Raw genomic sequence first — 24,413 nt, 5'->3', positions numbered from 1 at the left:
TTTCCTCCCGTGCTGATTTTCAGTGTCCCACTGGGAGGATGTAAGTATACTTTTTAAATTACAAAGATTACCTCATTTTGAATGCATTACTTTGCCCAACACTTTATAATCCATATGACCAATAATTAATTATATATAATTAATTAATTTTTTTTTTTTTTTTTTTTTTTGTGAAATGTAGCTTACTTATGTCTTGTATTTTGAAAGAATACGTAGGCTATAGCTTATGATAGATGTATTTATTAGTTTACTGTAAAATCCTTTGAAGTAGAATGTTTATTTATGTTATGTCATATGATCTCCCCGATCTGTCTGTGGAACACGTGACAGACTGAAAGCTTTTCATTGGTTTGGACTTCAAAGTCCAGAGTTCATAGCGCCTCAAAACGCGGAAGTGCCGTCGACCCGTCCGTAGTGGAAGTGTGGCTGTAGAAAATGCGGTAAAACATCGACAAAAGCATTAAATTCATATATGTAGTTGAATTTTGTTTTGTTTTAATGAATTGCGAGCGGTCAGTAACGTTGATCTTTGATATTTCCTGCTCGTGAATCTGTCCCGATTTTTTTGTTTATGTTTCAGCTCATGCTGTCATATTTTGGTTGTTTAAACAATTACATTATACGTAGTAAAGAAAACTAACCGTGTTAAAATAAGTAGATCTTAAATGCAGTTTATTAACGTGCATTGGCACACAGCTTTGAAGCTGTTACTTATGCGATTAAAAACAACATAACAATTTTCATTAACTGATAATACATGCAATGTTTTTGCTGCTTTATTGTCGTTTATTTCATATATATATATATATATATATATATATATATATATATATATATATATATATATATATATATACACACACACACACACACACACACACATACACAGTATATATTTATATTTATATACAGCAAATATTTATATTTGTGTAGCGTTTTTGAAGAGATAAAGTGTAATTCATCCAATTCCAGCAGCCATAAAGTCTTTATAGTCTACTTAAAAAGTTTCTTACAGTCATTTTCATATCATGTGAGCAGTGATGCTCGAATGAATGTTTATGATTGTTATGATCTAGTTGAGTCACAGTGTTTAAAGAGTCTGTTTCTCAGTATAAAGAATAACTGTACTGTGACTGGAACAAAGATGGTGTGTGTGTGTGTGTGTGTGTGTGTGTGACCATGTCTGCTAACACAGGGCCCATTCAGAAGAGCCGTTTAACAGACTCTACGAACAGCATGTCAATAATTAGATTTAACCGTCTTCTCAATTGAGATGTATTTTGTTCTATTTGAATGTATTATGTGTTCACAGTCTGCTTTATACTCAAGTTGCCTTACGCTTGAGAGTATGTGTGTGTGTCTGTGTCCATGCAGGTGTTGGTGTGTGTGAGCGAGACATGGTGCCGGAACATGGGAAGCAGCAGAAACGCCCGTCGCAGCCGACTCCTAGCGAGAGCGACACGGACGGATCGTTCGTGTTTGAGGCCAAAGAGGCCTGGAAGGATTTCCATAACTCCCTCAGACAGTTTTACGAGAACGGAGAGCTGTGTGACGTCACCTTGAAGGTATCTGGCGGAGTGAACGCGGTCACACACAAGCTTATTCTGTTTCTAATTCTTTTCCTTTTCGTTTTCTCTCAAGGTTGGGAACAGATTGATACCATGTCACAAACTGGTTCTGGCCTGTGTGGTGCCGTACTTTCGTGCCATGTTCCTCTCAGACATGGCTGAGGCCAAACAGGATTTGATTGAGATTCGAGACTTCGATGCCGATGCCATCCAGGACCTGGTGCGCTTCGCGTACTCCTCCCGCCTGACGCTGACGGTGGATAACGTCCAGCCGCTGCTGTATGCTGCGTGTATTCTGCAGGTGGAGCTGATCGCTCGGGCCTGCTGCGAATACATGAAAGCTCACTTCCACCCCTCCAACTGTCTGGCCGTCCGCACCTTCGCAGAGAGTCACAACAGGGTGGACCTGATGGACATGGCCGACCGCTATGCCTGTGAGCATTTCAGCGAAGTGGTGGAGTGTGAGGATTTCATCTGCGTCTCGCCTCAGCACCTCAAAACGCTGCTGGCCTCCAGCGACCTGAACATTCAGTCCGAGACTCAGGTCTACAACGCCGCCGTTAAATGGCTCAAAGCTAATCTGAAACACCATGACGTCTGGCTGGATCAGATCATGTCTCAGGTTAGCTGCTTAGGGCTGGCATAGAAAGTTGTCGGGGGCTCTTTTTTTTTTTACACACTCTTTTTAGTATCGCAGTCAGAAAGAGATAAATAAATGTATTTATAAGTGATGTTTTACACAATGCCAAGTTGAGTGTTCATGAGATGGATTAGCTTAAGGGAAGAGACTGTTCTGGACCACAGTAGTTCAGAGAAGTGATTTTACCAGCCCTTTCACTCGCTCTGGAGAGCGAGAAGGGCCTTGTAGTGAGAGAACATGACCTCTCATGTGAGGAAATTTGCCTGATGAAATATCCTGACATATGAACACATGGTCAAATGCTGAAGTACGCTGTAGGATCTGGTTAGCGAGTGATGGTGCTGCACAGATCCAACGTTTGCTTTTAAGCTCTTGTTGTCAGCAAATATAGAAGTTGTTCTCTTCTCACACAGGTGCGTCTTCCTCTGCTGCCAGTGGATTTCCTCACAGCCACTGTTGCCAAGGAGGAGATGATCAAGGCCAATTTGAACTGCAGGGACCTTTTGGATGAAGCTCGGAATTATCATTTGCACCTTAGTAACAAAAGCGTTCCTGACTTTGAGTATTCGATCCGTACGACTCCACGCAAGCACACCGCAGGTCAGGAAATACAGCAGAGGCTCTTCTTACACTCTTGCGTTCTTCTGCTGTCTTTAATGGAGATCTCTGACAGGTGTGTTGTTCTGCGTCGGAGGACGGGGCGGCTCCGGTGACCCGTTCCGCAGTATCGAGTGTTACTCCATCAGTAAAAACAGCTGGTTCTTCGGGCCTGAAATGAACAGCAGACGCAGACATGTGGGAGTGATTTCAGTAGCAGGTGAGAAAGTTAAAACAGTGATTTCCCTAACTCTAACACTTAATTAAAAGTAGGGATGCACCACTTTTTGTCGAGTACCAATACCTGTATTTTCATTGCATTTGTATTTTTTTTAAATATTGGTTGCGAAACTCTTACACAGAAAAAATTGGCGTTAGGCCTAGCTCATTTGTCACAGACTGCTTATTACAAATATTATCTATTCATATACACTAAATATCACTGTTTATTTGTTGTAATTACTGAGCATACATAAGTCAGTTCTGATTAAATAATTAATACTAAATAATTAAAAGTTAACCCTAAATTTGGTTTTATTAGATTTGTAGTCAGAGTTGAACATTGTGCACAAGTAAACGCTTCGGGGAATACTAGAACCTCCAGCTTACAAAAAGTGACAAAAACACCTGACTAAAATTTCACATTTGTCATTTTTATAGGGAAAGTTTATGCTGTTGGAGGCCATGATGGCAACGAGCACCTCGGGAACATGGAGATGTTTGATCCACATACCAACAAATGGATGATGAAAGCCTCCATGAACACAAAACGGTATGATAACTAACAAGGTTTCATTGACCTGATAACTAACAAGGTTTCATACTTTAAATAGTAATGAAACAACAATGAATTGCAACTATGTAGTTAGAATGGGCTATTTCTCTCTGGGAATGCCTCTGTGTTCCCCGGAAGAGCTGGAGGAAGTGCCTGGGGAGAGGGAAGTCTCCAAGTGTCCCTGCTTAGGCAGCTGGCCCCGTGACCCGGCCACAGATAAGCAGAAGTGGGTCGGATTGATGTATTGATTGATTGATTATCATGGGATCAAGTCCATGCACCCGTCAAGCTAATGAAGATATTGTACATAAGAGGTTATCCCGTGTTTGTCAGGAGGGGGATTGCTCTGGCGGCTCTCGGCGGACCCATCTACGCTATCGGCGGCCTCGACGATAACTCCTGCTTCAGTGACGTGGAGCGTTACGACATCGAGTCTGATCGTTGGAGCGCCGTGGCCCCGATGAACACACCCAGGGGAGGCGTGGGGTCTGTGGCGCTCGGGGTATGAAAGAAGCTCATACTGAATCACTTACACACTACTGTACACTAAGACACTAGCCGTATCGTCAGCAAAAAGAATGCTGATATAAAATCAGGAAATATGCATAGGGCAGTAATGTTATAAGACTAACTTAAATAAAGAGATGATTGGGACAGCTGATCAATGCTGCTTTAAACACTTCTGTGCGTTTGTGTGTGAGCGATCTTTGATGGTCTTGTTTAGAACAGCGTTGGGCATTATAGCCAATCACAGATTGTCTGCACAGACAAGTGACCAATCATATGGCAGGAGTAAAAAGAGAGTGAACTGTGTGCTACACACTGGGAAATCCTTTAATTAACAACTTGTTCATAAGAGACTTAATTGATCTTAACATGCTATTTTATTCTCGTTCAGCACAATATTCAGCTGCCCAGACAAGCTTTTACTTCTATTCTATTGAGCTGAGACTTCAGGGTTTGGTTGTGTTCATCAGGGCTATGTGTATGCGGTCGGAGGAAATGATGGCGTGGCATCTCTGTCCAGCGTGGAGCGTTTCGATCCTCACCTGAACAAATGGACAGATGTGCGAGAGATGGGCCAGCGGCGTGCTGGGAACGGTGTGAGCGAACTCAACGGATGCCTCTATGTTGTTGGTAACGACCAGAATTTTCCTAATCGTTCTCATTTTCAGCCGGAGTGATATTTGTGAGCTTCATGTGCTCGTGTTTGTCTGAAGGCGGGTTTGACGACAATTCTCCGCTGAGCTCAGTGGAGCGTTTCGACCCCAGGACCAATCACTGGGAGTATATGGCGGAGTTGACCACTCCCAGGGGCGGAGTTGGCGTTGCCACAGTGATGGGGCGTGTCTTTGCCGTGGGGGGACACAATGGAAACATCTACCTGAACACGGTGGAGGCCTTCGAGCCCCGGATGAACAGGTGAGATATAAATGTAGAGCATTGATCGCGAGTTCATTCAGATAGAATGAGTGTGTTTGTGTGTGTTTTTGCTCCAGATGGGAGCTGGTGGGCTCTGTGTCTCACTGTCGGGCCGGGGCCGGAGTCGCCGTCTGTTCCACTCACATCAGTCAGATTCGAGATGTCGGCCAGGGCTCCAGTAATGTGGCTGACTGTATGTAGTCACATCGTCATCCTTTGACGCACTACAACACTAATGCTTCTGCCTGAATGCACTCCGTTTGTTTTTTTTTTAAATTTTTTTCTAATGTTCACGCGATCACTGTATCTGGTGTTTTTTGCTGCTTGAACTGCTGAAAGTAATTTCTCCAAAAGACGATAAGAAATCATCAGTAAACCAGACTACAGCGTTCAGAAGCAGAAGTTCGTTCCTCTAAATATCCATGACATGAGCTCAGTGAAGCGTTCGAAAGGCAGAATGACATCTGATACTTGGTTAAAAATCACAGTTTTGTGACTTCAGGGTGCAAAGAACGGTCAAAAGAGATTGTTCTGTAGCCGGGTGTTTTGCGTTCGTACAATCACAGACGCGATCAGGACAAAACGAGAGATTCACGGGATGGCATTTCTGTCGTGTGTCTTAATGGAACCCTGCATAAAGTCTGTATAACGATTAGATTCGGTTCCAGCTTTAGGTTTGTGCAGACGAATCTAGAGCAATGATGTGTGATAAAGGATTGTGCTTCTGTTCTGCTTTTCACTGCCAAACATGAACAGCCACCCGAGAGAAGCTCAGAAAGGCTTTATGTTGCTTTGGTCTATTACAAATGTAAAGCTTTTCTGGATTGCTTTATTGTGTTCACCTTGTTTTACATGATTTCGATAATAAATATTAAAAAAGTTTGCATTTTTAAACCGATGTGTTGTACCATGAGGGAATGCATTGAGATCTTTGAGTCTGGTGCGTTTTCTTTTTCCAGTGTGACTTGAGTCTTGAATAGAAAATAACGTCTGAATTCTAAAAATGAAATATTTATTTTATGTAATGCATCTTTTTTTTTTTTTAAGAAGAATTGAAAAACAATTCATATTGTTGCTTGTATACAGCAATTATTGTTTGGACTCTAGTGAAATAAGATGATATTTGAGAACTGTCGTTGAAATTTGTGTTTTACATTATTGTTAAGGTTGCATTCAGTGATGTGAAACAAAAATAAATATATTCATGGAGCGATTTATTTAATATTTGTGTAACTTTATTCTGTCCACAGATACTTGGGTATCGACTGTAGTTGCTGATTTAAATGCAGTGTGTTTGATAGAAGTGACTCTTGGCTTATTTACCTATGTGTATATATTACTGTTTGGCTTAATAGTTGTGCTTTTTTTTTTCTTCTTGTTTCAATTGTCACAAAATTAAAAAAAAAACTTTTCTGTGTTTTGAAACCATGGTTTTTGAAGACGTATAGATTAGTAATACATTTCATGCCATATGTTTGAATGTGAATATAATATTGCAACAATCCGTTGCGCCAGTAAACAGATTATCTAACATCAACCCACGTGAGCGGTTTAATGAACGGCGTTGTGTAATTTATATTTTAGTTTTGTATTTGCTGCATTTTTATAGTTTACCGTCCATTTCGTCGCTATAAAATGGTTAAAAAGTAACACGCACGTAAAAGATCTTATTCAAAATATATTGTCCTAAAATATGTGCTGTCATAAGGGTTCTGCGACAAGCTTTTTGAACTTTGAAATTTGAATAAAATTAGAATCACAAAAGAAACAATCAACAAATGTGTGCAGAGAAACTTTTGTTGCTGTTATTTTACACCTGCGTCTAGTTCTGTGTTTAGCATGGACACATTGACTTCTGCACTTCATGTTAGTGTTTAAGTAAATCTGCTTAAATCAGTTAAAAAATGTTTCTGACTTGCTTAGAGAGCATTTTTGATAACTTTATCAACTTGATTGCACCGAAACTATTTGAAATAAATTGGTTTGGATGCAACGTTAAACTGACTTTTTATTGTTCTTTTGCATTATTTTAACACTATTTCGCTGTTTTAACACAATACACACTCTGTATTGTAAAAAAATAAATAAAAGGTGACAAGAGAACAAACACCGTCTTCAGGGTTCTGGTTTTTTTAAGTTTAAAGTGCTTTGAAATAAATATTTTGTGTCAAAACAAACGTTCTGATTATTTCCATTCTGATTATTTTTGCTCAGTTCGTTCCAGATGCCTTTCTTCAAGAAATCTCCCATCTCTGAACACTTCTGACCTAAAACAAAAAACATTTGAAATACTTATGATTATGTAATAAATGTGCAGACTGAAATGTTTTAGCTTTGTTCAAAAACATTTCGGTCCAGTCCTATATATTGAAACTTTGATTATTGTAAATTTGCCCAGTTCTTTTATTCATTATATCTGTAAATGAAACGTTTTTGACGTCAAATCTCCTGGAATCAATCACACGTACTAATTTGTAACGTATTCTTCAGAAAGTACTGACATGTCACATGTTTTTGTGAATTGGATTGTGGTGGATATTAACGTGTGTCGCAGCATCAGATGATCACAGATGGTTTACAACTTACTCTTTGGACTCTGATGAGGGTGAAAAGAGCCTTCATTGTGTGGTGATGTGCAGATCTCCGGAGGAAAGGTGTGTGGAATGACAGAAAAATAAACCCGCGTAATGCTGCTTCCAGTTACAGACTAAAAAACTTGTTAAAAAATTCTATAATGTTTTTGTTAGTCTTCACCCTCATTGGCCTCATCCATTCTGGTAAGTTCATAATAATGTTTACAGTAAATTTAATAGAACACAGTTAATAGAGGAACCACTTTGTAGAAATGGTAAAAGCATCATTCTGTGTTAATTGTGACTGTTTATCCCTGGCAGTTTTATCCAGGATCTCAGAATAATTTAGTACAGTTTAAATCAGTGTTAAATTTACACTTCATTGCTTCATTGGAGGAAATGCTGAAAATTGTATTCAACATTATTGCCAAACTCAACAACAGAAAGATGCATTTTATATATATATAAAATATGAATTTTAAATTTAACATAGGTGGGAAAATGTGTTTAAAGTTTTGTCAACGTTGATCGACAAACTAAATATATTATTTAATAAATGTAGATTGTGTCAATAAATGTTTTAAATCCATGTTGCATTGACAGTAGCAGTAAACTTCAAATAATTTACCAAAATGAAGTTGGCATTTTAGTTTGAGAAAGCAGTGGGACACAAAAGTGAGTCATTTGGCTTTGAAGTCTTTACAACTGAGGTAAACGCAGAAAATTATGATTTTTTGGCAGTTGATTTGAACCATTTGTGACACAAAACCAGTCATAAGAAGTATAGGTGCATTTGTAGCAATGGCCAAAATTACGTTGTTACGATGATTCAAAATGATAAAATTTTCTTCTAGTAAAGATCTTGTTCAATTAAAATATTTTGTACATTTCCTACCATAAATATATCAAAACTTTATTTTTGATTTGGTTTGATTTTTTTTTAAATTCAAGATTTTCAAATAGTTGTATCTCATCCAAATATTGTCCTATCCTAACTTACTATACATCAATGGAAAGATTATTGACCCTTATGACTGGTTTTGTGGTCCAGGGACACATATGATTGTTTATGACACCCTTTGCAGTAAAATATTAGCAGTGCATATGACACTCAAGTTTGAGCTTTACATTTCAGTCATGAGGCTTTTTTTATGATAGAGAATTTGACCATTGTCTTTTGCAAGCGGAAATGTTTCTTCTCTTTGTTTTTAGCCAAATATAATAAAATACAACTTGTTTGAGAGGAAAGGCTTTTGATTTTTCTAAGTTGAACAGGTTTGTGAGTAATATGAGGAACAATAAGATGTTTATCAATAACAATAATGTTTCATCTAAGGCTTCAGTCAGTGTGAGGAGGGCTGGCGGTCGTATGAGGACAGATGCTATTTCTTCTCTTCTGATATGAAATCGTGGCATGACGCACTGGAGGACTGTGTCAGTAAAGGAAGTAATCTGATGAGCATCCAGGACCTTCATGAGCGGGTGAGACGCACACCACCACAGTAACGATGAGAAATAGTCCCCTTTCGTGTAATGATGAGCATGCTCTTGTCTCTGCTCGGGTCAGACGTGGGTCCGAACACAGATCGGCACCTCCATCTACTGGATCGGACTGAATGATGTGGCATCTGAGGGGAACTGGGAATGGAGTGATGGGACTGTTTACTATCCTTACCTGTCGTGAGTCAGAAGTTCACTCCTAGAAGCTGATTTCCCAGATGTGTCTGTAATGATAAATGATGGTGTTCTGTGATTCTGTGAATTGCAGGTATTGGAAGGAGGGTCAGCCAGACAACTGGGCAGATAATGAGGATTGTGGGCAGGTTCTGGGAGCTAATGACGGTAGATGGAATGATGAACCCTGCACAGCCAGACGCCAGTACATCTGTAAACGGTCAAACCGTATGTATGATCTACTAACTTCATATAGCATCCATGTGTGTCTGCTGGTGCGTGACACATCTGTCTCTCTCCAGCGAACCCAGCTCCGGTCTGCGACTCTGCCAATGGATGGCAGACCTTTGGCTCAAACTGCTATAAGAGACGAGCGGGCGTCAGGAAGAGCTGGGCATCGGCTCGCAGTGACTGTGTCCGAGAGGGAGGAGACCTGGTGTCAATCACTTCTTCTGAAGAGGAGCAGTATGTCACCAGTCGGCTAGACGCGTCCTCCTTTGACCTCTGGATTGGGTTTTCCACAATGGTGAGAATTACAACATGCACCGAAACCTGTTGAATCGTTTCCTAACAATTATTTTACACTTATTTTCTTAAAATTCAGGGCAAAACTGCACATCAAGCAGTTGCATTGTTGATATATTTCTGTTGAATGTCATCTGTGTTCACTTCCCTTCTTTTCACAGAAATGCACAACTTTATCCTGTGAAATACAACCAAATGCCACAACTTTCACCTGGTCTGATGCGAGTACATCCACTTACGTAAACTGGCCACCAGGACAACCTGACCTCACGTAAGTCAACTGCTAAACTTGTTGTAGTACCTTGTTAGTTTTCTTTTCGAAACTATAACTCAAAGAAAGTGTTTTTCACTGTAATAAAATTAAAAACCAAAGTCTTGAACATTGGGATAACTCTTACTGTCGAACCCAGTGACAAAGCCAATGGATTGTGCACTGCTATGATAAAAGAATCAGGAGAGGATTATGGGAAATGGAGATCACATGTCTGCCGTTTTGAGAGACCTTACATGTGCAAGAAAGCTTTGAATAGTAAGATCCAAACATTATCAATTCTTTTTTTTTTTGTGCACCGATGCAGTATCGTGCATGACTGAGCTGTTAGGTTTACATAATCATCATGATTGTGCATTTCAGTTGTTTTGATTCAGTGCTTTGCTCTTCTGTTTTTGTCACTCCAGCCATTTGTCCTTCTGGATGGTTGAGTTTCTCTGGAAACTGTTACTGGGTGGTCAGTAACCAGAATCTCCTGACCAGCTGGTATCTGGCTCAGACCAAGTGCTTTGACATGGGTGCAAACCTAGTGACCATCAAAAAGTGAGAATAAGCACTAAAGATTAAGGCAGTTTTGTTTGGATAGTAATGAGTTACATACATACTTAATTTCTATGTTTATTTTTTTCTCTAGCGAAGAGGAGCAATTCTTTATTAATGCACAGTTACCTGATTTTCACCAAGTAGATATACCTGATCTGTGGATTGGCATTTCAGGTGAGTGATACAGACCTTGTAAAATTTTTCAAATGAAGCTCTTTGAATGCTCCTAAGGTGTGTACTTTAATCGAACTTCTGTTTCTAAAAGGCAATACATTTCAATTCACATTTATTTGTATGGCACTTTTCACGATATATATTGTTTCGAAAATACATTTAAGCAAGATATTTTATCGGTCAAAGTAATGTTCAGATGTAAAATTATAAAATCATGCATTTAGTTAATGTCAAGTATTCAGTCCTAAGTCCTCGCAAGGACTTGCGTCATCACAAATCTTCATAAAAGGCTAGCTCTGATCTGGAGCTAGAATAAAACAGAAAATATCCACTGTTTATAATTCATAAGATGGTCTCTGATCAGTATTACTATGATTTGTATTAGTGATCTGAATGTGAACAGTTCATTGAGCTCATCCTGGTGTTTTTCTGAATTTGAAAACAGATAAGGACCAAGATGGCACATTTAGTTGGGTGGACAAAACTGCAGTTGAGTATTCAAACTGGAGCCCAAATTTCCCTCAGAACTCAGCAAACCTGTGGGACTGTGGCCAGATTTACACCGGTAAGATTCTCCATTGAGTTATTCAGTGCAGGGAGAAAGCTTTAGAAAGGTTTTCTTAAAATTTAACTGAATCTGTTTTTGCTTGTAATAGGAAATTATGCTGGTAAATGGGAAACGGCCAACTGCTTTAAAAACCTGGGGTATATTTGCAAGATGCCTGGAGGACAGAATGTGAATCCCACAACAGCTCCAGGTGATCTACAGAAAATCCCATGTTGAGCTGGTTGAACGTACTTTAATGTATATTTTCATAATGACACAGTCATATGACGTTGGTTTTGCAGAGAAGGGTTCTATTCTCTCACATAACACTCAGAAGAAAACTGGCCAACCAGTAGAATTCACACTTTTGGTCACATGGCCAGAGCTGTTACATAAAACTACAACTTGTTGGTGCTCATGTACAGACTAATTTGCAAAGCAACAATTGATTGTAAGGAAAGAAGCTGTCTTTTTTGAGAGAGTGATTTTTGCGTTTTCATTCTTCTGTTCTGCTGGATTTTTTTTTGTTGGTCTGAACGTTGTTCTGGTCTGAATGTGATCATAGAAATGTCAGGGTTTTGTTTTTGTTATGGTTTACTGATTTTTTTTTCTGCAGACTCACACTGTGATGAAGGCTACCTTCTCTTCGGTGAGTACTGCTATCACTTTGAGACTGAAACAGTCAAGAACTGGCAGGATGCAGAAAATTATTGTGTGGCTCAGAATGGACACCTGGTCAGCATCCACAACGAAGTGGATGTCAGCTTTCTGACAGGTAAGAGAGAAGACTGGTCCATTAAAGAACTGGATAATTTTGCCAACAAAACACTGGAAAAAAATCATGTAATATAACACTTTTGGGTAGTTTGTTCAATTGACTTCTTGCTATCAAGGTAAAATTTATACCATAAGAATACAGTAAATGCCTAAGCATTCAAGCATGGTTGTATATGAAATGTTTTGTTTTTGCTCTGATCTCGCAGCCCACATGAGCAGATCTTCTTGGGTGGGTCTCAATGACATTGTCAAAGAGGGAACATTTGTGTGGAGTGATGGAACTCAAGCAGTAAGTGATCAGACATTAAATATACATTTCAACCCACAAAGTGAAAAAGCTTTGGGAGATTAACAATATTTTGGCAGTTCCGCATCCATTTATTTGAAGCTTTATTTTGATCCATGTCAAGCGTTTGAGGAGCTTGTCTGTTCTCTCTGGCCTCTGCAGAACTTTCTTCCCTGGGAGACGAATCAGCCTGATAACTGGCAGAATGATGAAGACTGTGTTCACATTCGTGGCACTGAGCACCACGATACGGGGAAACTCAACGACCTACCCTGCTCATCTACTTACCCCTTCATCTGCCAGAAAGGTGTGAACAATCTAGGGTTTTCCTGTCTGATTGGTTGTATTATTGATTGAGCACAATTATTAGAACATTGTTAAAGTGAGCTACACTAGTCTTTATTGACCGACTTTAAAGAATCAAGTCTATTCTTTTTATTGGTGTGATTTTGAGATGATACTGATATTGATCAAATTCTTCCAGCAAAAGGTCAAGGGCCACCACCTCCCCCAACATCTGGTCCAGGTACTGTTTTATTACTCTTTTCACACCAAATACTAACACGTCACACATTTGTGTTTGTTTCTCAGTTTTACATTGCATATCTGTCTCCGTCTAACAAATTGTAAGCATCTGATTATCCGTGCCTGAGCTCTTGAATTAATTTCTTCTGCTTCTTTTGTCAGGCTGGAATGCTAAATGTGGCTCCTGGGTTGCTGACCCGTTTAATGATTACTGCTACCTGTTCATTTCTCTGTCCATGAGGAAGTGGGCTGATGCTCGCGCGGATTGTGTGAATCAGGGTGGAGATCTCGTCAGCATCACTGAGCCGTTTGAACAAGCCTTCATCCATGGTTAGTATCCAGTTACTCAACAGACTCTAAAGGTGTTCCAGATGCACTTACTCTCACACATCTCTTGTGCACGCTCAGCTCAAGTCCAGTCGGTTCCCACGGGCGTTTCTCTGTGGATGGGAGCACATGACTCCATCACCGAGGGAGGCTGGACATGGACGGACGGCTCTCCATTCCGATATATAAACTGGGCTTCAGGTGAAGCTGCAAAAAGATTTGAGACCTTTAAGTACCTTTTAATGAGCCAAAATTTTAATGAAGAAGATAATTTGCGCCTCTCATTTACTGTTAAGGAAACCCTGATGATTATTATGGTGAAGACTGCCTGTCCATTTTAATCAACTCTGGAGCATGGAACGATGATAATTGCGAGAACAAGAGAGGGTATATCTGCAAACGCCGTGGTATATTCCTCTGCCCCTTTCTTTCCCATAGAAATAATACTGAGCAAAATTTACAAATGTTTAGAAAATACATCTTTTGCTTTTTTTAGGGAACACACCCGAGCCTCCTCCGCCACATGATGGTATGTTTAGCTTCTGTTTCTTGTGTGCCACGAAACTCTCAAGGCTCTTGAGCCTCGCTGAGTTTGTTCTTTTGTTGTAACTCTAGGTTTCTACACAACATATGCATGTCAGGACTCCAGCTTGGTCCTTCACTGCCCTGAGAACAGCGTTATTAACATCCAGTCTGCTTTTTATGGGCGCCGCAGTGACAAGATCTGTCCGTATGGAGATGACGCCTCAGGTAAATCACAGTGTTGAGAGTGAAAATAAGAGCATTTGAAGTGTTCATGCAGTATCTCTGATGGACTGAATGAACCCTGCAGGTGTGTGTACTGTTGAGGGCACGCTGGCTTTGGCCAGGAAGAACTGTGATAACAGACAGTACTGTTTCCTGTTTGCTCGCACGGACCCTGATCCCTGCCCCACCGTCTCCAAATACCTGGAGGTGGTCTACAGCTGTGAGCAGAATGGTGAGGACACTTTTACTGACAACATGAATATGAATGAAATGAATTAAGACCTTCTAATGCAAAACCACACGCAGCATGGTCAGTAAATGTTACTGTATTCAGTATGTGACACATTCCCTGATGTGTGTGTGTGTGTGTGTGTGTTTTTCAGTGTGTGTGAGAGGGTTGGGTGTAGAGGATGGAAACATCACTAATTCAATGCTCTCTGCATCATCATCTCTAAGTGGTAAAGGACCAGATCAAGCTAGACTGAAAGGGAACTCTTGCTGGATGCCCTCCTCTTCTGGTCTGTCTCCTCAGTATTTAAATGAATCACAAAATCACCCATAACATTGCTTCAGGTATTTGAAGAAAAACTAAATCCTGCCTGATGTGCAAACTGTGTTTCAGCGAACTCCTGGATTCAGGTGAATGTGGGTCAGCTGAAGAAGATCACAGGGGTCGTCATTCAGGGCTGCCCATCTTCAGATCACTGGGTCACTAAATTTAAGATCCAGACCAGCACAGATGGCCTGTCCTGGAAAGACTACAGCAGTGATGGAGGGGTACACACACACACTTTACACACACAAACACACTACTCGTAGATCAGATATGAGCTCAGGAGTTTCTGATTGTGGTCCTGTTGCAGGAGTATCCGGGTTCTGTGGACAGGACGTCTCCAGAGACGCGTTTGTTGGGGACGCCGATCTCGGCACAGTATGTTCGTGTTCTGCCACTGGAGTGGAATGGTCAAGTGGGGCTACGACTTGACATTTTGGGCTGCTTACCAGACTGTGAGCTCAACCAAAGCTTGAAGAATTGTTGTTTTGGATCATACTTAAAACTGAAATAGAACTAAAATTAATCCCTATCTGAACCTCAATGTATATTAGGCCAATCTGTTTCTCTTTTTTGTCTGTATTTCAGATGCTGTGACTTGTAGTGCAAGACCCAACCTGGACCACTCCGTAGACAGAATGACGTAATTATTGAGTCTGAATATCTGAAACCATGGTTTAGTCTTAATACACTGGTTCATGATCCACAGCAGCACATCTTTTGTGACTCCATTATTAACAAATTGATGCAAATAATAAGTGATGAATGTACAGAAGGTGCTGTGGATTAACAACTACTAGTCTAAATGTGGACTAGAAATCTTGCAGTTGTATGTGTATGTTACCCATGTCATCGAAACTCATTTTTGGAGGTTATTTCATTGTTTTGGGTTCCTGTTTGGTTCAGGGTTCACTGTCCTGCTGGCTGTGTCATGGAAGCATATTCTGTGTACGGGACAGACATTTATAGAGGGGTAAGATACTAACTAATTATAACCTGACTGCTTTAATCTATTATGAGTGCTCATGATACAATTTGTTTCAGGACTCAAATATCTGTGCTGCTGCGATTCATGCCGGAGTGGTTCTCAATGACAATGGAGGAGACTGCACTCTTCTTAAAGCTGATGGTCAGAACTTTTACAGCGGATCCACCAGGAACGGCATCGTATCCAGACAGTAAGCCTCAAGTCTTCTCTGAAATACTGCTTGTTAAAGAGTGGGCTTTAGAGTAAAATACACTGTGATGTGTCGCAGGTTTGATGGACTCTACTCTGTCTCATACCACTTTACTGATGGAGGTGAGACAGTTTTCTTACTAACATCATTACTTTGTTGTAAATGTACTTGGTCTGAATAGTGTGTCTCTATAGAGCTGAGGTGTTCTGGTCCTGACTGGTATGAGTTTGGAGAGTTCTGCTATAAGCCGTTTGAGGAGAAGAAGACATGGCACAGCGCGAGGACATCCTGCAGAAAGCTGGGAGCCGATCTGGCCTCGATCCTGTCCCTGACGGAGCAGAGCTGGCTCGAGAGTTACCTGTACCAGGGTACGTGTGTACCACCTAAGTTCACTTGATGCAAATAAACATGAATCGTGATTAAATACACAGCTATATCCATTTCAATCGCATACTTTCCCATCTGCTCGTGTCACAAGGCTTTGATGGTATTTGTTGAAATAAAAGGGAAGGATTTAACTAAACACAAGTGATCACAGGAGACATTTGGATGTTCATAATACATGTGTATGTGCGAGCGAGTGTATGAGTGAGTGAGTCTGTGTGTATTAGTGAGAGTATGTTTGTGTGTAATAACTCCACATGCATGATGGCTATGAGTGCTCTTCTCTCAACAGCCACCAATGACGTGTGGATCGGTCTGAATGATCTGGGCTTTTCGGGTCTGTTCTCATGGTCAGATCATCATGAGGTCACGTTCACACACTGGGCTCCCGGGGAACCCAACAATCACATGGGCTTCAGCGAGGACTGTGTGGAGATGTTTCATGAGGTACTGCTTCTACTAACAAACACAAAACTAAACAGGAAAGTGATTGTCATGGTAATGCTTTCTGTCTCAGACGGGCCGATGGAACGACGTCACCTGCACAGAGCTAAACACCTACATCTGTAAGATGCCCAAGGGACACTATCCTCTGCCCTCTGTCCAGCCCACCATCTATGGCTGTCCTGAGGTCAGTCATTCACTCTCATGAGGGCCATCAGTGACCCTAACCGTCAGGCTAACAGTATGTGTGTGTGTGCTCTGCAGGGCTGGGATGTTTTTGAGTACTCTTGCTATTGGTTTGAAGAAACTGCTAAAAGTCGCGAGGAAGCCAAAGCATTCTGTGAGAGTCAGAGCAGCACTCTGCTTCATATCCTGGACCTGTAAGTGTCTCAAGCTCTTGTGTTCTGTTATAAACAGCTTCTGTGTTTGTGCAGTTGCTCACTCAGCTGCTGTCGCTGTCTACAGATACGAGCAGGCTCACTTCACAGCTCTGATGAGCAGGTACTCCGGTGACTGGTGGATCGGCCTTCGGGCGAGAGGAGGGGCAGCGGGTGTTGACTATTACTGGGACAACGACGCTTTAATAACATATACTAACTGGGGTCGCAATGAGCCAAGTAATTACTCTGTTTACACCGCAAATCCTTCTGTCCTGTATATAGACCTGAGAACCACATCACAACTCATAATCCAATCTGATTTCACCATACTCTAGATAACCATGCTGGATCCTGTGTCACGATGTCCACCAGCCCTTTGGCAGGATTCTGGAACAACAAACAGTGTGAAGAATCATTCCCATTTGTGTGTGAAGCTCCTCGTAATGGCGTCTCTCCACCGACTCAAGCTCCAACGCTGCCTCCAGCGACCGGATGCGATAGCGGCTGGGGCGGACAGCCTCACTTCAGAAATTGCTACAGGGTGATCTAAGCCATGCCTTTCACTCACTGACATGCAACACAGAGCGGGGTACTGTTAGGAGTAGCGTTCACATCTACATTTACTGCACATACATGTGCTGAAATTAATGAGCAGCTTTAGTTCACTTCTTCACATGCACACGCTTCAAATATCTCTCCAGAAATGTTCAGGAACAGGACCCTGATCTAGATTAAACAGAAGTATTTCTGTCCATATCAGCAAGAGAAAACAATCTTCCAGAGGAAAAAGGGGAAGAATCATACGTCAAACCTAAACCATGAATATTGGGTGTAATTATAACAACACCAGTGGTTTTTGCTGTTCTCTAAGTAGCTGTATGCAATGAAAAAACAAAATTGTTACACTTTTTTATTGTATATAGGAGTGTAGAGAGTGATGAACTGGTTCCTTTACCACTGAAATTTTTGCTAGATTTTTACTTCTCCCATCTCGCTGATGCCTGTAAAAACCCAGGACAAGCCATTTTTAAGGGTGATTACGTAAGTTTTCTATGTTTTTAATGGTCGTTTGTGTGTTGATGTGTTTGTGTTGGTGCTTTTTTTGCAGCTGTTTACAGTGGACTTTGCCCAGAAGAAGAGCTGGCAGGCTGCCCGAGAAGACTGTCTCGCCCGTGGTGCCGACTTGGTCAGCATCCACAGTCCCGAGGAAGAACTCTTCCTGTCCGACTACTCGAAGGGAAAAACCAAGTGGATCGGACTGAGTGTCAACTCGGTGGAGGGAGGTTTGTCTGCTTGTTGGTGTTTCACTAACCGTAATGTGGATTGGTTGTGGATCGAACATCTTCTAAACTCTCTTCTCTAAGGTTACCACTGGAGTGATGGGACGCCGGTCAGTCACACCAACTGGGGCCATGGTGAACCCAATAATCACAATGGCCGAGAAAACTGTGTGGAGATGGTGACCACTGAAAATAGAACATCCTGGTGGAATGATCTGAACTGTGATGCCCACCAGGACTGGATTTGCATGATTGCTAAAGGAAAGAAACCAATTATACCTCCGCAGCCACCATCACCCGTCCCAGGTGCCAGTGCAATCACTTATTACCAACATAACCTTCCTTCCGTTTCTGTGTTCTGAGATGCTGAGACATATAAAAAATATGGAGCAAATAGCAAAATAACAAAAAGTATATATAAAAGTCTGGATTAGTTTATTTATTGCAGATGTTAATTACTGTTTTTTTCTGCAGCTCCTGAGTGTGGATCGAACCCTGGCTGGAGGAAGAACAACGGCATCTGTTATTACTATAACGACACAGATATTGTGGACTTTCATGTGGCTCTTCTGAGGTGTTACGAAGAGAAATCTAGTCTTGTGTCCATCGCTGATGAAACCGAGCAGTCTTATGTGGTCAGCCTGGTACGAAAGCTCCATGCTTGTGAATGTTGTCCTCGTAAGACAGCACATTAAAGATAAAGGAATGGAGTTTTGTGAAAGTCCTATTATGTGTTGTTTTCAGGTGGGCACTGGTCAGGCGGCTGCAGCCTGGATAGGAATGAGAATGTTTGGGGTTGCGGGAGGAGAATATTTGTAAGCCTTAAACAGAATATTACATTATAATATTATATTATAGCGTGAAAATCAGTCCTGTAGAGCTGTTTCTGTGTTCAGGTGGACCGATCTGTCTCCGGTGACGTATGTTCACTGGGGTCCCGGAGAACCCAATGATGCAAATGGAGAAGAACAGTGTGTCCAGATGAACAGACATCCAGGTGCACTAATATTGTTTTACCCTAGATGTGGAACCTTCATATTAATACGCATGTTGCTGTTTTTCATATTATCATACCTTATAAAATACTGAAATTATTAAATGTTAGATGCTTTTGAAAACCATACATCATTATATTCTTGGTATATAATAATGCTGTTTCTTTTAATGGAAGCTTGTCAAAACATATACCAATATATAACACATTAGAAACAAGAATTATTTACTCATTCAGAAAGAGTAAAACTAAATGTAAACAAGAAGAATAACATTCACTATCCAAATGCAGTGTGTCAGTCAAAGCCTAAATTCAGAAATCAGATAGATTGCACATTTATTGTCAAGTCACCTATATTTATATAGCTCTTTTAACAATACAGATTGTATCAAAGCACTTAATAGTATCAAATAGGAGAATAGAGTGTCAGTACTGTATAATGACAAGATTAAACAGTTCATTTTTAAACAAAGCATTATTGAATTCAGAGACATCATTCAAAGATCCAAGTGGTTTAAATATGAATGTTTTGTTTCCCATAGGTTTGTGGAATGATGCAAACTGTGGACGTGCCGATGCTGGTTACGTGTGTAAAAAATATCCAGGAAATGACCACACGCCGCCTCCTCCAACGGCATCATGGGAGGGAAACTGCCCTCAGGGTACAGTTGACATGAAACAACAGGCATAAATCCAGAAATAAAGCTTGACAGGCATTCAGTCAGCGACTGGTTAGGCTAATCTGCCAAAGGTCAGCAATTTCATAGAAACATTGTGATTTTGATTTTTCCAGGATGGATGAAATTCCGCAACAAATGCTACATATTCAAAGGAAACCACCATCATCAGTCTGAGGTCAAGGCGAACTGGACTTATGCACGGGACTGGTGCCGAAATGAGAAAGGAGATCTCGCTGTGATCGATGACCAGAATGAAAACGGTAATTTGTAAGATCTTATAATAAAAGCAGATCTTCCTTTGTTAATAGAGGGTTAATAGAGTTGAAGTACACTGTTTGCAATTTGAAACCAAAGTTGAAATTTCTCTTTTATTACGATGGCTTGGTAAACATGGATGTTTAATCTTATTTATTGTTTATGTATTGTTAATGTATTGTTTTTTTTTCTTTTCATTGAACTTTCTTTATATCCATCAACAATGACGTGTCATGCAAACAGTAGTTCATATTGTCCCAGTATGTGACATTTTTAATCTTTCTTCAGATTTTGTGGCTAGTTATCTCAGGGATCTGGTTGTACCCGTTTGGATCGGTTTATCTGATAGGCTGCATGAAGGGAAGTTTGCATGGAGTAATGGAGTAAGTCCGGTCTTATACACAAATTGGGCCGATAAAGAGCCAAACAACGCTGATGGGGAGGTGAGGAATTACTGTTGTGTAGACATAGATACAGGGGTTGGACAATGAAATTTAGCCAATTTAGTGTTGGAGGTTTCATGGCTAAATTTGACCTGCCTGGTAGACAATCTTTATTGATTGCACATTCCACCAGTAAGAGTCAATATACATGGCCGGGTTGTGGACAATATGAAACATTGTTCTCTGATGAGTCCACCTTCATTGTCTTTCCCACATCCGAGAAAGTTACGTTGTGGAGAAGCCCCAAAGCAGCATACCACCCAGACTGTTCCTGCCCAGAGTGAAGCATGGGGGTGGATCAGTGACGGTTTGGGCTGCAATATCATGGCATTCCCTAGATCCAATACTTGTGCTAGTTGGGCGTCACTGCCAAGGACTACTGAACCATTCTGGAGGATCATGTGCACCCAATGGTTCAAACATTGTATCCTGAAGGCGGTGCCGTGTAATAGGATGATAATGCACCAATACACACAGCAAGACCGGTGACGGAGTGATTTGATGAACATGAAAGTGAAGTTGAACATCTCATGGCCTGCACAGTCACCAGATCTAAATATCAATGAGCCACTAGTGGGTGTTTTGGAGGAGCGAGTCACAAAACACTTTCCTCCACCAGCATCACATAGTGACCTGGACACTTTTCTGCAAGAAGAATGACTTAAAATCCCTCTGGCCACTGTGCAGGACTTGTATCTGTCATCCCCAAGACAAACTGATGCTGTATTGGCCGTAAAGCGAGGCCCTACACCATACTAATGAATTATTGTGGTCTAAAACCAGGCATTTCAGTTTCATTGTCTAATCCCTGTATATAATATATAATTATTGTATTTTTAGATACAGCTAGTTGATGGCACATGCAGAGGAGCTGATGCTGATATCTGATGTCTTTCTCTCAGGAACACTGCACTTCAATCTCTCATAATCACCTGGTTACGGGCCGCTGGAATGATGAGAATTGTGACCGCGAGCGAGGATGGGTGTGCTCTATGAAGAAATGTACTGACATCTTGACTTGTGTCTTCAATCTAAATGTAGTTATATAAACAGGGATAAGTGTTAACGGTACTTGTTATCTTTAAAAATAAATACTCTAACTTGATAGTTTGAAATAAATAATTTTGTGAGATTTTGTGAGAACCGTGTTTCACTCTAACCACTCTAGCTTCTAATCATTTTATTTCGTTTTATCATGCAGCCCTAGCTTGAAGTTTATTCCAACTCTGACCTGTTTTCCACAGCAAGCAGCCTCCCGGTCCCACCACCCACCAGCACCCCGTGTCCGTCCGGATACATGACCTGGTACAGCAACTGCTATAAGCTAGTGTCCGAGCCCAAGAACTGGGAGGAGGCTCAGCAGGCCTGTGTGAAGGAGGGAGGGAACCTGGCCAGCGTGGACATGAGCTATGACCAGGCCTTCATCTCCGCAGCTGTGCAGCAGGGTGACACGGACGCCTGGATCGGACTCCGCCGCTTGGTACTTCAGCTCAGCCAGAGTTTAACCAGCTAATTCATATTACACAGAAGTCACGACCTGCTCTTCTTCTGCAGGCTGGCAGCAATTTGTACAAGTGGTCTGATGGCTGGCCGGTTTTCTTCACGCACTGGGGCCCCGGTGAGCCAACCAATCACACGGGAGAAGGGTGCGTTAGCATTCATGCTCCCTCGCTCTTCATCCAGGGCACCTGGAACGACACGGCCTGCGCTGCCACCAAGCCCTACATCTGCAAAATTACCAAAGGTAAAGGGGACCGAGCTTCATATCAGTTAAATTACATTTAGTCATTTAGCTTTTACCCAAACGACTTACAAATGAGGACAAAAGAAGGGATCAAAACAATCAAAAAAGCAATAAAATGCAAGTGCAAATGATTTATATATTTATATTGATAGAGGGTCAAGTGTGTAAAAAAACCCAAAAACAACTGGGTAAAACAGAATTAGAATAGAGAAGACTCGAGTAGGGCAGGTCATTCCACCTGGAGAGAACATTTAATGTAAAAGTCAGTGAAAGTGATTTTGTGTCTCTTTGGGAAGAACAACAAAGTGAAATTCACAAGCTTCTAGAGGCACATAAGTGTGAAGGACTGAACTGAAGTAAAGGGGTGCTGAGCCAGGGGTATGTTTGTAAGCAGACATGAATTTAATACAAACTGTCTCCAATCTCTCATAGAAAAGCCTCCGCCGACGCCGGCTCCTGGTGACGGGAAATGTATTCTTGGCTGGCATCCATTTGGACGTCATTGCTACTATGTATACGACGGAAAAGAGGGTTACTCGTGGCCATCGGCAAGACACATCTGCCAAGAGGTGAATGGAGGGGAATTAGCCTCGATTCACAGCCGGGCTGATGTGGAGTTCATCAGGAACATCAACTACACCAAATACCATTACGTCTGGATCGGCCTCACACGAGGAGGCTCATGTACGCAGCTAATCCCTCGCTCTCTCGTTCTTCATGTGCTTTTTAATTGGATGTGCTGATATTCTGTCCATTCTGACTGTAGATGAATGGGCCTGGACGGATCAGTCAGCTCTGGCCTTCACAAACTGGGCTCCTGGAGAACCCAACGAAGCGTATCACGATGGCGATGTGACCAAAGAGAACTGCGTGGAAATGTATCATGACGGCACGTGGAACGACAACAACTGTTTACAGAAGAGAGGCTTTGTGTGTCGTCACCGGCAGTGTACGGTCACTTCAATGATTCGTTCAAACTCTCACACCATACTAGAGCCCACACGCATTCATTTTTCAGAGCTTAGTAAGCTGAACAGACCAGATGGTCTGGATGTAAAATCTTCATACATACACAGTTCAAACTCAAACACACAGTTAAGAGTCACATGAAAGAAAAACACATCCAGTTCCATGACTCCATGCCCTGCTTCTAACAGCACTTTCTCGTTTTCAGATTATGTGACGGATGATAATGGGATTGTCATCCCGACTGACCCATCACCGAGTGAGTTCACAAACTGAGCGGTTTTACTCACACACACTATTATATGTTCTTGTGTTGTTGTGACGGAGGTGGTTTTTTTTTGTGACACAGCGGATGCCGGTCTGATTGCCGGGGCCATTATTGGAGCCATCATCATTGCAGCGCTGATCCTTGCCGCGATGTACTACGTCTTTAGTGTGAAGGGCGTAAAACCTGGAGATATCAGCTTCTTTAAACATGAAACCAAGAATATTGATGTGGTAAGTTCTTATCTTATTTTACCCTTTGGTTAACCTGAATGAGAGAATGTTACATGTTCAATGTGTTTGACGCCAACCAACACTATAGATATTTTTCTGCATTTAAAGTTTTTTTTTTACAATCTGTCAACAGCCTGCATTCAACAACCCAAACTTCGCTGGAGAATCTTACACATGAATCGTGGGAGATTCATCTGGCTCTGTACAGGAACTATAGCACGGAAACATGTTCAATCAGCACGGACACTGAATCGTAGTAACAGCAGCCTACAGATTTGTTTTTTTTTTACTTTTTTGTATGCATTTTATTATTCTCGTTCACATTTTGTAAATTGTTTTTAAGTATGCACAAATGCATTGTTGTGGTAGTGTTTGTCTGTACAGTTGTTTCTTGAAATGAATTTAAAATAAATATATTTACCACACAGCACTAGAAATTTTTCAAAACTTTGACATTGTATCTTTTGATTGGCTGCAAGTGGAGGCGGGGCTAAAACACCCAAACCACGGGATAAAAAAAAAAGATTTCCAAAAACACAGACATAATCAAACCTTATAAGACATCTGTGGGAACATTTAACAATTTAAATGAAGTTTATATCTGCAGTTTATATCTGCAACGGTGTCTTGTGCACTGGCCATC

General features: G+C 41.2%; 2 protein-coding genes across 2 annotated transcripts; both read left to right on the top strand.

Moving 5' to 3' along the window:
• Positions 1-372: 372 nt before the first annotated feature.
• Positions 373-7,109, top strand: klhl8 (kelch-like family member 8). The gene is made up of 10 exons (XM_043234358.1): positions 373-440; positions 1,375-1,565; positions 1,642-2,190; positions 2,622-2,808; positions 2,882-3,025; positions 3,466-3,577; positions 3,914-4,082; positions 4,558-4,717; positions 4,801-5,002; positions 5,080-7,109. The coding sequence occupies exons 2-10, from the start codon at positions 1,398-1,400 to the stop codon at positions 5,201-5,203; spliced, it is 1,815 nt and encodes a 604-aa protein (XP_043090293.1). The 5' UTR covers positions 373-440; positions 1,375-1,397; the 3' UTR covers positions 5,204-7,109.
• Positions 7,110-7,658: 549 nt separating this feature from the next.
• On the top strand, positions 7,659-24,181 carry LOC122340957 (macrophage mannose receptor 1). The gene is given in 51 exon segments (XM_043234220.1): positions 7,659-7,779; positions 8,912-9,057; positions 9,143-9,255; positions 9,344-9,477; positions 9,552-9,775; positions 9,936-10,045; positions 10,185-10,303; positions 10,453-10,588; positions 10,680-10,762; positions 11,208-11,327; positions 11,419-11,520; positions 11,926-12,084; positions 12,293-12,375; positions 12,535-12,679; positions 12,857-12,898; positions 13,060-13,227; positions 13,306-13,425; positions 13,521-13,631; positions 13,721-13,753; positions 13,840-13,974; positions 14,057-14,203; positions 14,355-14,489; positions 14,594-14,748; positions 14,835-14,979; positions 15,113-15,167; positions 15,431-15,497; positions 15,569-15,702; positions 15,781-15,824; positions 15,897-16,070; positions 16,379-16,533; positions 16,604-16,717; positions 16,795-16,910; positions 16,996-17,158; positions 17,200-17,451; positions 17,641-17,651; positions 17,943-18,193; positions 18,275-18,496; positions 18,665-18,834; positions 18,935-19,005; positions 19,087-19,187; positions 19,727-19,846; positions 19,978-20,124; positions 20,408-20,562; positions 21,465-21,564; positions 21,807-22,042; positions 22,117-22,306; positions 22,739-22,990; positions 23,073-23,255; positions 23,481-23,531; positions 23,622-23,770; positions 23,904-24,181. Coding segments are annotated over 51 exon segments (6,636 nt in total). The 5' UTR covers positions 7,659-7,736; the 3' UTR covers positions 23,949-24,181.
• The last annotated feature ends 232 nt before the right edge of the window (positions 24,182-24,413 follow it).

The sequence above is a fragment of the Puntigrus tetrazona genome, unplaced genomic scaffold (genome assembly GCF_018831695.1).
Source record: "Puntigrus tetrazona isolate hp1 unplaced genomic scaffold, ASM1883169v1 S000001111, whole genome shotgun sequence".
Lineage (NCBI taxonomy): Eukaryota > Metazoa > Chordata > Actinopteri > Cypriniformes > Cyprinidae > Puntigrus > Puntigrus tetrazona.
The sequence above is the reverse complement of the archived record's forward strand: the minus strand, read 5'-3'. Positions and strand labels throughout refer to the sequence as shown.

Bases quoted from the DNA above. Each gene is read 5' to 3' on its own strand.
- klhl8 (XM_043234358.1), top strand. From the start codon at position 1,398: ATGGTGCCGGAACATGGGAAGCAGCAGAAACGCCCGTCGCAGCCGACT. The intron at 3,578-3,913 runs GTATGATAACTA...CGTGTTTGTCAG, and splicing joins GCCTCCATGAACACAAAACG to GAGGGGGATTGCTCTGGCGG. The intron at 5,003-5,079 runs GTGAGATATAAA...TTTTTGCTCCAG, and splicing joins TTCGAGCCCCGGATGAACAG to ATGGGAGCTGGTGGGCTCTG.